Source organism: Pipra filicauda, unplaced genomic scaffold (genome assembly GCF_003945595.2).
Source record: "Pipra filicauda isolate LSUMZ 115617 unplaced genomic scaffold, ASM394559v2 scaffold250_size1122263_pilon, whole genome shotgun sequence".
In the NCBI taxonomy this organism is placed as follows: Eukaryota; Metazoa; Chordata; class Aves; order Passeriformes; family Pipridae; genus Pipra; species Pipra filicauda.
In genome coordinates, this window is record NW_024104366.1 from 1,021,392 (window position 1) to 1,035,170 (window position 13,779).

Genomic DNA, 13,779 nt, shown 5'->3' on the forward strand with positions numbered 1-13,779 from the left:
GCGGGGCCGTGTGAGGGGTGAGGTGCGGGTGCAGGGTGCGGGGCGGTGCAGGGTGAGCGGGGCGGTGCAGGGTGTGCGGTGCTGGGTGTGCGGGGCGGTGCAGGGTGTGGAGCGGGGCGGGCAGGGGGCGGGGCGGTGCAGGTTGGCGGGGCGGTGCGGGTGTGCGGGGCGGGTGCGGGGCGGTGCAGGGCGTGAGGGGGCGGTGCCTGGGGTGTGCGGGGCGGTGCAGGGTGTGCGGGGCGGTGCTGGGCGGTGCATGGTGTGCGGGGCGGTGCAGGGGAGCGGTGGGTGGTGGTGCGCGGGGCGGGTTTGCAGGGGTGAGCGGGGCGGTGCAGGGGTGAGCGGGGCGTGCCGGGTCGAGCGGGGCGGTGCGGGTGTGCAGGGGTGTGAGCGGGGCGGTGTGCGGGCGTGCAGGGTGAAGCGGGGCGGTGCAGGGTGAGCGGGGCGGTGCAGGGTGTGAGCGGGGCTGTGCAGGGTGTGCGGTGTGCGGGGCGGTGCGGGGCGGTGCAGGGTGAGCGGGGCGGTGTGCGGGGCGGTGCAGGGTGAGCGGGGCGGTGGAGGGTGCAGGGTGCGGGTGCAGGGCGGGGGGGGCGGTGCGGGGCGCGGAGCGGCGGGCGCGAAGATGGCGGCGGGCAGACGCGCCCCCCGCACCGGGCTGCTGGAGCTGCGTGGCCCCGGCGGGCAGTGGCTCCGCGTCCTGCTCACCCTGGCCGAGGACGTGCTGGGGGTCAGCCCTGCCGACGGCCCCGGCCCGGGCCCCGAGGCCCCGGCGGCGGCGCAGCTGAACGGAGGCGAGCCGGGCTCCGCCGCGCCCGAGGCGCTCGCCAACATCAGGAGAACCGTGCGCGTCGTCAAGCAGGACGTGGGGGGGCTTGGCATCAGCATCAAAGGTGAGGCCGGGATGGGGAGGGGGGGTCCCCTCATCCCCGGGATGGGCGGCGGGGACAGAGAGGCACCGGCACCGCGACCTGTTGCTGCCGCCGTTCCGCGGCTCGCTCGGAGCTGGGGTCGGGGTCCTCACACCCCCCAGCCCCTGCGCGGGATGGGGAGGGGGACGCGTGGCACTGACGGGACCCCCTACGGAGGGGGCCATGCTTCGGGGTGCAGGGGGAGCGGCCAGCCCTGCCCGCCGTACCCCGGCCGGAGTGGGGGTCCCCGGCGTTTGGGGGCTGGAGGGGACAGATTCCCGCTGTCCCCCCGCGCCCACGGGTAGGGTGGTGTCTCAGGAGGCAGGTGGGATGCAGAGGGCACCCAGTTATACAAAAGCTGCCCTTTTGTAACCACAGCGAGGGCTCTGCCGGCGTGTCCTTGTCCCCCCGTGTCCCTGAGCTGGGAGATGCCCTTTTAAACTATCAGATAAACGACGTAAAGCCCTTGGAGATCCCCAGGCTCTGGGGCTGTTAAACCAACGCTCTCGGGCTTGGAGACGTCTGCTCCCGGGAAGCCGAGCAGCGGGAAGCCTCCCTATTGTAATCCTTGTTTTCCTTCCCAAACTGCCTTGGTGTCTCGCCTGAACTTCAGGCTGGAAACTTCTTGGGGCAGGGATGGCGTTCCTGGCGTCCCGCCTGCCTTTGCTTTTCGCGCGGCTCCGAGCGTGGTGGAGAGGAGGATGAAAAGGGCAGCAAAGAGGCAGGGAAAGGTCTGTCACGGAGCGTGGCTGTGAGGGGCCGTGACTCCGTCTGCGGGCAGGGCAGGCGGCGGGCTCGGCAGCCCCGGGGGCAGCAACAGGGCAGCTCTCGCCTCCTGACGTGGCTTCTCCTCACAGCTCAGAGGAGACTCCGGCTCCCTCTGAAGTCGGGAGGTTTTACTGTGTGGATATCTGTGTGCTGGAACTGGATCGACACTGCTGGCCGTATCTCCAGGGTGCCCCAGCCTGCCAACCCTTTTTTTTTTGGAAGGATAAAACCCCTTTCGTAACGACCCTTTGGCTGCCAAGTTACTGCTTGCTCTGTGGCTCTCCCAGGAAAGGAGAAACTACACTTGGTTCAGTCAAGACTTTATTTTTGCAGTGACGTATGTGGAAAAGAAGTAGTTGCCATCAGAACTGGGCAGTAGAAGCTGTTGTGAGTGGTGGGGCAGCTCTGGTAGGACAGGACATCATTCCTCCTCTCCAGGCTGCTGGCACATCCCTGGTTGTGCACGTGCCAACCGCGTTTCACCCGGGGACACTTCCCCGCCACCCGGGCTGTGGGTGAGGTGTCCTGCCATGGGGTGTGGGTCTGGGTGCTGGGGGTGCTGGGCTGGCAGGACAGCAGGAAGCTGGGCTAGAGCTGTGCTGGCCGAGGCTCTGGGCCCTGGCAGGACTCTCGGTGCTGGCAGCTGGGACAGGAGCCGCTGCTGCAAGGACGGAGCAGCCCCCGCCGGGGCCTCTGACAGCTGATAACCAGAGCCCTCGCAGGGCTTGGCAGGCGGCTGAGCGAGGAAATGCCTGTGGCACTGGCTGGGAGCAGCCTCGGGGCGGGCAGTGACAAGAGGCTGGGCTCAACCTCTCCCTCTGGGGTGAAGAACATCTCTTGGAGGCTCCTCGGGACAGGCTGTCCCGGGGCACAGGGCATCTCGGGGACTGCTGATCCCCGGCTGCCGTGGGCAGTAGCTGCTGCATCCCTGCTTCCTGGCACGGAGGCAGCTCGGATCTCCCGGCGGGTTCAAAAGTTAACGTGCAAATTGATCTCCTGAAGCCGCCGGGAGTCTGAATAGCATTCTTTTAGTCAGGAGAGCAGCAGGTAAGATAGGGCTGCTGTGCTGAGAGGAACACGCAGCCAGGTTGGTTCACCTCTCCCTGACTCTTTGGCCTCTCCAAAAACGTTCAGCTGTCTGATCTGTTGAGATCATGAAGTCCTTGGAGCAAGGATAGTCTCTCAGCACACATGATTAATAATGCAAATAAAGACATGCTTTCCTGCCAGAATTGATGGGGAGATGGCCAGGTTTACGTGTTCACTCTGTGACTAATCTGTGATCATTCCTAGTGGTTTTGGAGCAATCACTTCATCTGCTGTAAAGCCTGGTGGTAGTTTGGCTGCTGTGGTTGGTACAGGTGTCCTGTGGGCATCTGGGGGAACGAGCAGGGGGTTGACCCAGCACAACTGAGTGCCAGGAGAAGGGCTCAGCCTCACCAGGGCCATCTGGTACCGGAGCATCCCCCTCCCCACCTGCTCTCCATGAGCTCCAACAGCCACAACTGCTTCCTGTCTCTTCTGTTTCGAGGTGGCCGAGAGAATAAAATGCCCATCCTGATCTCCAAGATCTTTAAGGGGCTGGCAGCAGATCAGACCGAGGCGCTGTACGTGGGGGATGCCATCCTCTCCGTCAACGGCACCGACCTGTCCGAGGCCACGCACGACGAGGCCGTGCAGGCCTTGAAGAAGACGGGCAAGGAGGTGGTGTTGGAAGGTAAGAGACAAGGGTGCAAGGAGTGACAAGGGTCCTTCTCTACTCGGATGGCACTGGGGTGGCGTATCAGACATGTGTGCCACTGCTCAATGTCCAGCAGCTCCGTCTCTCTGCTACGGGACTGGGGTCAGGCAGTGGTGGGAGGTGTGGGACAGGTTTCTGGGGTTTGGGGCTCTTGTGTTGCACAGCATCACCCCAAGGTCTGCAGGTCCTGGGGAAACAGAAAACGTTTTCTGCTTTTCCCCCAATTTTAATTTAAACCCACATCCCTGGTTGGGATTTTGGCAGTGGGAAGGGGGTGTGCTGGTCCCCTACCTCTGCTGAACAGCTTTGGATTTGCTGGGTGGGTTTGGGGAAGGCAGGAGGAGCAGGTGGAGAGTGAGGCAGGACCAGCTCAGGGGTGCAGCTGCAGGGGCTGTCCACCCATGGGATCCCTCGCAGCTGAACCCCAGATTTGGCAGATGAGGCTACAAACATCTCAGGGATGCAGCTTTCTCCATCCTGGGAGAGACTGGGGCTGGTCCCCTCAGAATGGGCTGCTTTTTGCTACTGGGTAGCCAGTTCCAGGGTCTCCTAGCCCTGCAGGAGCCCCCCAGCCCCACCTGAGGAGTGGGTGAGGGCGGTGGGTTGTGACCATGGGAGTGCTGAGGGAGAGGCCCCGTTCTTTTCCCACTGTCTTTTACATCACATCTGTCCGTGTTTGCCCACCCCTCTGCCAGCTTGGCCAGGCTGGGATGAGCACCCCAGATTTGCCCCTCAGGACAGGACCCTTTCCCTCCCTTCTCTTCCAACCAGCTGTAGGGTTGCCCTGGTTAACCGTGAGGGTCTTGGCACCAAAGACCCTTCCCTGTGCAGATCCCAAAGGGAGGTTTGATTTGGGGGCAGCTCTCTGGGCTGTCCCTGGACAAAGAAAGAGTCCTGCATGCTCTGCTGCCAACAACCACTGTGGCTCCTGCTTTCCTCTGCCTTCCCCAGATTGTCTCAGCTCCAGATTTTCATTTTTAGCTTCGCTCAGCCCTTTCTGCTGTGGGTTCCTCCTCTCCTGGGAGCCGCAGGGCCACGATTCAGCCCGAGGAATGTGCTGCTCTGCACAGCTGCTGGGAGCAGATAGGCTTGGTGGTGGGGTGGTTTTGTTGTTTTTTTCTGACCAAAGAGAAATACAAGAGCTTCTTTCTTTGTGAGTCTGCGAAATTCCTCCCCCTAGCCGCTGTTCTTGGACCACCCTCTCTTTGTTATTTTCTGTCCATCCTTTACTTTGGTGTGGGTTTCCTTTCTGTGAGAGGTCCTGCCAGAGGTGGAGATGAGCTGCCCTTTCTGTAGAGAACAATTTCTCTCCCTGAACCCCCTTGTCCTCCTCCTCCTCCATCCCCTGGGAGCCGGGCACTGCCAGGTTGCTCTCCCGTGAGGCAGCTGCAGGCAGGGCCTTTGCTGGAGCTTGCTGAGCTCAGGTATGAGTTACTGGGCTTCTGAATTAATTAAAACTCCCAGCAGGTACCTTGGGAGCAGAGTGAGGCAGGGCTGGAGACTCTGCACTGTGGCTGGAGGCCACAGCACTCTGGAGACTCTGGGATAAGTTGGTAGCTGACACTGTTGGAGTTCTGCACTGTGGTGTTTGCTTGGGGTGCTCCAGGCAACAGCTGGAGCAGGGAATGGGTCTCTGCTGCTCATCTGATCACAAATGTCACCTATAAACACGGTGCATCTCCATGCCCTCCCTATTCTGGGTTTGCTGTCACTGTACAGCCCTTCCCATGGAGGATGGCTGGGCTGGCACTGTGCCAGTGTTCCCGTCAGGCTGTCACTGCCCTGTGGAGTTGATGGCCCTGCCTCAGGAAAGGGTGTCCCCTGCCTTGTACCTGCCATCCTGGTGGCTCTCCAGGAGCTGCTTTGCCAAGTGTCCTGCCCTGGGGAAGAGTGTCAGGGCTGGAGGGCAGGGGATGGCCTAAAGGTGCCTGAAGGGTGTTAAAGGGGGATTCCCTGCTCTCTTCTCCTGCTTGGACTCGCTCTTGAGTTTGGAGAAAAACACCTTAACATCACTTAGACACTTCCTGGTCCCTGCATGCTGCCAAGTGTGACTCCAGCTTTCCTTACGGTGCTGTAAGTATCAAAACAGAGTAGTTTGGCACAGCCAGTGTCTGCTACCTTGCTCCTCCTGGCTGCAGTCATTCCTGGGATTAGGAGTTTATTGGATAGCTTGCAAGTGGCACTGCAGCAGGTAACAAATCTGGGAGAGCTGGCACCTCCTTACAGGGCAGTGAGCTGGGGTGGGACCCTCCAAAGCAGCAGAGCTGGGAGGTGATGTGTTTTAATTTGAGGATCAGCAGTGGCTCCACGTGCCAGGTCTCACCCCAGGCTGCTCAGCTTGGCTTCTGGCCCCTGGGTTGTCATTGCTGCCCAGGCGTGAGGACACGCAGATACCTTTCAGTGTGTCCTGCCAAGATTCTTTTTTGGATGTGCCAAACTACTCCCTTGATATTTGCAGGAGGAGTTTGACTGTATTTATATTACATTGTTATTTCAGGGAGAGTTGCTCTCCCTTGCCTTATTTTTCCCTTGTTTGTTTTTTTTTTTCTTCTTATTTTCATTGCTTGGAATCCAGAGATTTTCCATGGCAGGGGAAAGGCTGATAAATATCCTTCCAGCTGCCCTGGGAAGGGCTTTGGTGACAAAAGTGGTTTTCCTGGGGAGGCCCTTGTGCTGCATTATCACGTGGGGAGAACTGGGAGCATTGGGGAGGAGGAGCTGGGGCAGCCTCGGGCATCTCAAATCTGGGGCAGCTCAGGGCTTGTTGGCCACAGGGATGCTCCTGGGGCTGTTGCAGCTCTCCAAGACTTGCCTGGCCAAGAAATAGCCTGGAAGCCTGAAATTCAGAAAAACAAAAGGGTGCCAGGAGAGAGTGGGGCTGGGGATACCCAGCTCCATCAGGCTGATTGCCATAACCATGGGATGGAACCCAAGCAGAAACAGAGGCTTTGGACCTGCCCTGGAGATGATGTAGAGAGAGGATGAGGGTCCACATCCTCCTCCCCCCTCCACACCTCGCTGCTCTGAAGCTTTGTGTTGAATCCATGCCACGATCTCTGGGCTGGAGCAGAGTGTGCCAGCACCAGAGTCATGGGCCAAGCAGCAGGAGGGTTCTCTTGAACTTGGGTGTCCGTGTGGCTGGGACTGTTTTCCTGCCTGGAGGAGGTTTTGTGGCTCCTCAGTGAAGCTCTCTGGGGTCAGGAGCTTGGCTTTGGTCATGCTGAGCCATGGGAGGTGTGTGGGGCACATCATGCAGGCTCAGGATTGAGGGTGCAGGAGTGTTTGGTTTGTGATTATTCTCCATTCTTGGGAGGAGAAGGAGAATTTGTGCCCAAGAAGTAAACTCAAGGAATTTTGATGGTTCTGTCCTTTCTGGCTTGCTGAGGAGGAAAAAAACCCCAACTGCAACACAGAGGGAAGAGCAGGGCAGACAGAGGGCTTTTATTTTACCATGTCCCTGATGCAACATGCTCCAGGGTTCAGGGCACATGTGATGCTCTGGCAATGCCCCTGTGCCACCACCCCCCTGCAGAGGCACCATCCTGGCACAGGTGGCCACAAGCCCAGAGACTTTTGCTGTCCCCCAGAAACTGTTCTTCAGTGAGCAGGTAAAGGTTTTATTTGTCCCATCTCCTCCATCCTGGAGAGGATCAGTGGCACAGGCTGTCTCTTCTGGGAAGTGGAGAGCCCACATGGCTTTGGGGGCTGTGTGGATTAGCCCAGCAGCCACCCATGGCGGTGTGCCTGCTGAAGGTGGCTTTAAGTCAACAGCAGTGAGGCAGTGCTTCTGCCAAGTGGTTTTTGGAGGGTGCAGGCTAACAAACAAGGACCAGGCAGGAGCTCCAGCAGTGTTAGTTAAAAAGAAAAAATAATTTAGGAATTACAGTTACTGGCAGCAGAGGTGATGTGTAATATGGTCTGAGTTGTGTGCTTTAATGAGATGGAGGTAATTAATTAATCATTCAATACCAGCTGCAGTGAAGGAACTGGTGGAAGTGTAAGTCACCTGCTATAAAGCCAATGCTGGGGTCACTGGAGGAGAGAGCAGCTCCTATGGGACTGTGACTCCCACAGCTTCCAGCACATCCCAGCTCCCTGTGCTGGCTCAGGACCCCCAGTGCTGTGGGAACCCGTTGGTGCTTCTTGGCCTTAAATCCTCCTTAAAGCCACATACCAGTGACACGCACACTGGGCCATTCCCTAATTCCCTGTGCCCCATCCTGGGCTGGGCACTGCTCCTCTCCTCCGTGGCTCCATCGGGACGTGACCCCACCGTCTCCCAGCGAATGCCGGTGACGTCCCCGCGTGCCGGGGGAGCCAGGGGCTGGCGCAGGGACAGCGCTCGGGTTTCAGCAGCTGAATGATATCTTTCTGAACTCCAATTAGTTCCCAGGCACCGGCATAATGGCAGGTCCCTGCTGCCAAGATTAATGGCCCGGGTGGGATCCCGCGTGGCTGGGATGCCTGCGGGAATGCGGCCCCTATTTATAGCGGGAGGCGCAGGGCACGAGGCTGGTGGCCTCCGCCGCCGCCTTGGCCCCGGGGCCACCGCGGGCTGACCCGGCCCACGTGTCACAGCAGCGTGGCCTTTTATAGCTGTGTCCTGCGGGGCACCCGCGGGGCTCTGCCTCCACGTAGCTCCTGCTGGGTGTCAGGATTTAGAGGTTTTAGGGAGCTCACCGGGATAGGAATGAAGGGGGAGGTCTCAGAATTGCTGTTCTGAGCTGGAAAGGACCCACAAGGATCACTGAGTCCAACTCCTGGCCCTGCACAGGACACCCCAACAACCCCACTACGTGCCTGAGGGCATTGTCCAAATGCTTCTTGAGCTGTCAGGCTTGGTGCTGTGACCCCTTCCCTGGGGAAGAGGGGTGGAAGGTGGCTGGTGGTGGGCAGGTGAAGTTTGGGGGTGGAGGGCTCTGCGTGCAGACTCTCTCCTGGTGGGAAAAGGGCTCCTTTCTGGCACCTCAGGCTGCCGTGGCTTGGCTGCAGCGATTGGAGCTGGGCCCATCCAGCCACCTACAGATGTTGGCTGGAAAGCCAAGCTCGTGTCCCCACTGCTGCCACCCACTCCACTGACTTGGAGCTGGAGTGGGACCAGCAGGGATGGCTGGGGACGTGGCAGCAGGCACGTGTTTGCCCCGTGCTGTTTTCCCTGAGCACCTCCAAAGGGAAGCCCTTTCCCTGGAGCCACTTAGCTGGTTCCACGCTCCCCCAGGGCAGGACTGGGACTGGCATCCTGCCTGCTCAGCCAAAGTTTTTTGGCCAGTGTTGCCAGCTACATTCTCAGGATGTAGCTGTGGGGTCCCATCAATTTGTGGTGCCTTTCATCTCCCCCTTCCCTTAAACCCCAGGAGCCGGCTGCCATCCCAGCGTGGCTCTGAGGGCTCTGGCTCTGGAGCCAGGCTCACTGGGGACTGAAAGCTGATTTCTCGTCCCTGGTTTGAGGCTCACGGGGCAGGGCTGAGCTCTGAGCACGCACTCCATGGCTTTTCCTGGGGCCAGGCCAGGGTATTTGAGAGCTGTTACTCAGTTGGCAGCGGGACTGGCTGTACCAGCACAGTTTGGACTGTGTAATTTTGGCCTGGGACTCTTTCCCATTCCCCACCCCTGCCTGTGTGTGCTGCCCCAGGGACCTGATCAGGCTTGGGTCTGTGAACTAATCTGGGTTAAAGGGAAGAAAAAAGGGGGGAAAGGCCATTTTTGTCCCTCTTGGGGGGCTTCTTGTGCTGGGATGGTGGAGCAGAGGTACTAGGAGCGTCCTAGGTGTCGTGTGGGGGTGGTAAGGCCCTGGCACAGGTTGCCCAGAGGAGCTGTGGCTGCCCCATCCCTGGAAGTGTCCAAGGCCAGGCTGGATGGGGCTTGGAGCAACCTGGGCTAGTGGAAGGTGTCCCTGCCCATGGCAGGGGGTGGAACAATGTGATCTTTAAGGTCCTTTCCAACCCAAACCATTCTGTGATTCTGTGTCCCCCTCTGGTGTGACCTCATCCACCACAGGCATGCAGGGCATAGGACCCACAGCACCCATGGGTGGCATCTCTGGGGAGGTAATGGAGGGGACACCAGCTCCAGTGAAGGGAGGGTGCAGGAGGTTTCAGCGGGGCTGGATGAGGCTGCCCTGGCCCATGCTGTGCCCTCAGCCGGGTGCTGCCTCTCTTCCAGTGAAGTACATGAAGGAGATCTCCCCTTACTTCAAGAACAACCCCGCGGGGGCCACGGTGAGCTGGGACCCCTCTCCTGGTGCCCCGCAGAAGCGATCCTCCCCCGTCCTACCCCCTCGGGAGCTCCGGGAGGGCCGCACCGTGCCCCTGAAGATGTGCTACGTGTCCCGCAAGTGCCTCCCCACCGACCCGGAGCACAGGTCAGCGTGCGGGGCCGGGGGGGTGGCGATGCCGCCGCGCTGCCCGGGGGGCCGAGGGCCGGCGGGGACCCAGCGGGGCCGTGTCCCTGCAGGTACCTGGAGGTGTGCTCGGCGGACGGCCGCGTCGCCCTCTTCCTGCGGGCGAAGGACGAGGCCACGGCGCAGTCCTGGCTCGCCGCCATCCAGGCCAACGCGGGCGCGCTGCTGCCGCGGGTGAAGGAGGAGCTGCGGGCACAGCTGGCGGGCGCGGGCACGGCGGCCGGACGGGATGTCAAACACGTGGGCTGGCTGACCGAGCAGGTACCCCCCGCGCCCCCCGCACCGCCCCGTGCCACCACGCTGCTGGTGGCCCTGACCCAGTCGCTTTGCAGCTCCCCAGCGCCGGCACCAGGAACCTCCTGGCCGTCCTCACGGAGAAGGAGCTGCTGCTGTACGGCAGCCTACCCCAGAGCCGGGATGCCCTGGGCAAGCCCACGCACAGCTACCCCCTCATCGCCACCAGGTAGGGGCCACTGCCCCGGTGCCCTCCTGCCCTGCATGGGGACAGTGGCAGGGGCTGGGAGTCAGGACAGAGCTCCGGGGGTCGTGGCAGAGCCCCAGGGTGGTGGCAGTGACCAGGGATGGTGGCAGTGACCAGAAGTGGTGGCAGGAGCTGTGTGTCAGGGCAGAGCCCCAGGCTGATGGCAGGGGCTGGTCGTGGTGGTGGCAGAGGCGTTTGAGGTGATGGTGGAGTCCCGGGGTGGTGGCAGGGCAGTGGGGGGATGATGGCAGAGCACCTGGTGGTGTTTGCAGGGCACTGGGGATAGTGACAATGTCCAGGGGTGTTGTCAGGGCGCTGGGGACGGTGGGCTCAGAGCCCCGGGGCTGGTGCGGGGTGTCGGTGCGGGATGGTGGCAGTGTCCCAGGGTGGTGGCAGTGTCCCAGGGTGGTGGCAGTGTCCCAGGGTGGTGCAGAGCCCTGGGGCTGGTGCGGGGCTCAGTGCAGGGACGGTGCAGTGTCCCGGGGCGGGGGCAGTATCCAGGGGCGGTGGCAGTGTCCAGGGGCGGTAGCAGTGTCCCGGTGCAGGGGCAGTGTCCCGGTGCGGAGGCAGTGTCCCGGTGCAGGGGCAGTGTCCCGGGGCGGTAGCAGTGTCCCGGGGCGGTAGTAGTGTCCCTAGGCGGGGCAGTGTCCCGGGGCCGGTGCGGGGGCTCATCCCGTTGCTCCGTGCGGGGGTTCGGGCGCTGCGGGGGCTCATCCGCGGGGCTGCAGCGCCCCCTGCCGGCCCCGCTGCACCGCCACCGCGGAGCGAGATGCGGGGCTGGGACGGTGCGGGATGCGGGGCTGTGCTGGGGCTGTGCTGGGGCTGAGATGCGGTGCTGAGATACTGTGCGGGATGCTGTGGCTGTGCGGTGCTGAGGTGCGGTGCGGGGTGCCGGGGCTGTGCGGTGCTGAAGATTCGTGCTGAGGAGCAGTGCGGGGTGCTGGGACGTTGTGGAGCGCGGTGCGGGGGCGGTGCTGAGGTGCAGCGCTGAGGTGCGGTGCGGGGTGCGGGGCTGTGCTGGAGCTGTGCGGTGCTGAGGTGCAGCGCTGAGGTGCGATGCGGGCTGCGGGGCTGTGCTGGAGCTGTGCGGTGCTGAGGTGCGGTGCTGAGGTGCGGTGCTGAGGTGCGGTGCTGAGGTGCGGTGCGGGGGGGCGATGCCGGGACATTTCGGTGCGAGTGTGCGGCGCTGGGGCGGTCCGGGGCGCGGTGCTGGGGCTGTGCTGGGACGATGCGGTGCAGGGGTGCGGGGCGCGGTGCTGAGCACTGTCCCTGGCGCAGGCTGGTGCACTCGGGGCCGGCGAAGGGCTCGGCGCTGTACGAGGCCGAGCGCTCGTTCGCGCTGCGCGCCGGCAGCCGGCTGGGCGTGCAGACCCACCTCTTCAGCCTGGAGAGCCCCCGGGAGCTCGCCCTGTGGACGCGGCTGCTGGTGGACGGCACCCACGGCGCCGCAGAGCTGGCCCAGGAGGTGTCGGCAGGTCAGCGGGGGGCCGGGGGGTCCGGGCGGTGCGGGGGGACCCCCGGCTCACCCCTGTCCCCTCCCCGTCCCCAGCCTGCACGTGGAAGGGGCAGGAGTGCACCCTGACCGTCCACATCGACAAGGGCTTCACCATCTCCACCACGGAGCCCGGGCTCAGCAGGACCATCCTGCTCCAGCAGCCCTTCGAGAAGCTGCAGATGTCCTCGGATGACGGCACCAAGATGCTCTACCTGGACTTTGGTGGCCCGGAGGGAGAGATCGTGAGTTGGCTTTGCCTTCAGCACCCCCCACCCACACTCCCACCAGTCCCAGGGGAGAGGGGGAGCAGAGAACCTGCCCTGTGCACAGCACCCATCCTGCCTGGCATGGGGGTGAGGCATGACCCATCCATCTGCCCCAACCAGGGTGCACAACTCTTCCCAGGGCCCCAGGGTAAGGCCGTGGTAGAGACTGGGGGGTCTGGGTGGTCCCTGGCTGAAAGCTGCTACAGAAACAGCCTTCCCCTTTGTGAACACCCCTCCCTTCCTTTCTTGCAGCAATTGGACCTTCACTCCTGCCCCAAAACCATCGTCTTCATCATCCACTCCTTCCTCTCAGCCAAGGTGACCCGGCTGGGGCTGCTGGCATGACGAGGGAGCGGAGCAGCCCGAGCCCCCGGCCTATCTATGCACCTCCCTCCTGGCCGAACCCAGCCCCAAGCCATCCCAAGGAGACTGAAGCCCCTGTGGGATCACACCACCCCCACCAAGGAAAAGCACCATCCGCTGGGAAAACTCCCTCCTGGGGTGTCTGGGTGAAATCCCCCTTGGATGGCAGCACTGGGACTTCTCCGGTCCCTTCTTCCCCTCCTTCCTAAGCAGCTGCAGAAGCCCAGTGAGAGCCCACGAGTGGCAGCAGGGCCGTCACCCCAGTGCCTTGAGAGATGATATTTTGTGTACGAAGAACCCGTTTGTATCCATGTTTTATATTTATATCCCCCACTTAAAAACGCTGACACGGCAGCTCTTCCCTCACCTGGCTCGGATTCCCCCCGGAGGGTCCCCAGGTCCCGCAGCACAAGGACACATGTCTGTTTTCCAGACAGGCAACCCGAGGATTGGAGGCCAAAGCCAGCCCCAAAGTGCTTAAGAGATGGGAACTGCAGATCAGCTGTGTTTGCCAAATTTCCCCATGTTGTACGAAATGATAGGAACCACTTTTGTGTGTCGGGATTGGACAGCGCGTTCGGTTTTGCTCACTCCGGAGTCACTTTATTTCTCGGTTTGGGGGGGAGGGTTGTCAGGTGGCTGCTGCAGAATAACTTCTTCTATGAACCAAAAGATTCTGCATGAAAATGCCTTTTTTTTTTTTTTGGGTTGAATAAACCTTGCAGATCACAACCAGCAGGAGCCAAGATCCATCTCCTGATTTCACTTGGAAAAGTAGAAAGTCGGTTTGTGGACGATGCCTGGGCTTGGGGTGTTTTCCACCAGGGAGAGGAAGGAGTTTGTGTGGAGGCTGTGGGGCTTTGCTGTGAGCTGGTGGTGCTGGTCTGGGAGTGCTGGGGACACTATGGGAGGATTCAGGTGGGAACAAACAGGTTGCTCAGAGCTCCGTCTAACCTGACCTTGAACGCTTCCAGGGATGGGACGTCCACAACTACTCTGGGCAACCTGTGCCAGGGCCTCACCGCCCTCACAGGGAAGAAGAAACACAAGAACATCTTATTTGGTGTAAAGAAATAGTTCTTATGGGGTGCATCAGGACTCGGGTGCTCAACTCTCAGCGGGACAGGGTGATGGAGAGGAAGGGGATGTCCCGCCACAGCCCCATCCCTGGCAGCAGGAATCTTTTGTGATGAACAAGCCCGTACTTTTTATTGCCCAGAACTGTCAGATTTCCAGGCGACCTCACAAAATGGATTTGCAGGAGGAAAAAAAAAAGATCTCCCCTCACGTTTCTAACTGTTAAATCAATACAAGTAATTTAGAAACAGATGGTGTATTTTCTATGATCAAAAGCATG

General features: G+C 61.2%; 1 protein-coding gene across 2 annotated transcripts; it reads left to right on the plus strand.

Annotated features, from left to right (window-relative positions):
- The first annotated feature begins 601 nt into the window (after positions 1-601).
- SNTA1 (syntrophin alpha 1) lies at positions 602-13,121 on the plus strand. 2 transcript variants are annotated; one of them, XM_027729044.2, is made up of 8 exons: positions 602-890; positions 3,208-3,393; positions 9,580-9,778; positions 9,871-10,078; positions 10,150-10,280; positions 11,577-11,773; positions 11,848-12,035; positions 12,312-13,121. In XM_027729044.2, exons 1-8 carry the CDS (start codon positions 623-625, stop codon positions 12,402-12,404), a joined length of 1,470 nt encoding a protein of 489 aa, XP_027584845.1. In that variant the 5' UTR covers positions 602-622; the 3' UTR covers positions 12,405-13,121. The 2 variants fall into 2 exon arrangements, with proteins under 2 accessions (XP_027584845.1, XP_039237959.1); XM_039382025.1 differs by lacking the exon at positions 602-890 and adding an exon at positions 983-2,723 and having other exon boundaries at positions 2,764-3,393.
- Positions 13,122-13,779: the final 658 nt, after the last annotated feature.

Excerpts from the sequence above, each read along its gene's own strand:
- SNTA1 (XM_027729044.2), top strand. The coding sequence starts at position 623 with ATGGCGGCGGGCAGACGCGCCCCCCGCACCGGGCTGCTGGAGCTGCGT. Across the intron at positions 10,079-10,149 it reads TGGGCTGGCTGACCGAGCAG|CTCCCCAGCGCCGGCACCAG; the intron begins GTACCCCCCGCG and ends GTCGCTTTGCAG. Across the intron at positions 10,281-11,576 it reads TACCCCCTCATCGCCACCAG|GCTGGTGCACTCGGGGCCGG; the intron begins GTAGGGGCCACT and ends TCCCTGGCGCAG.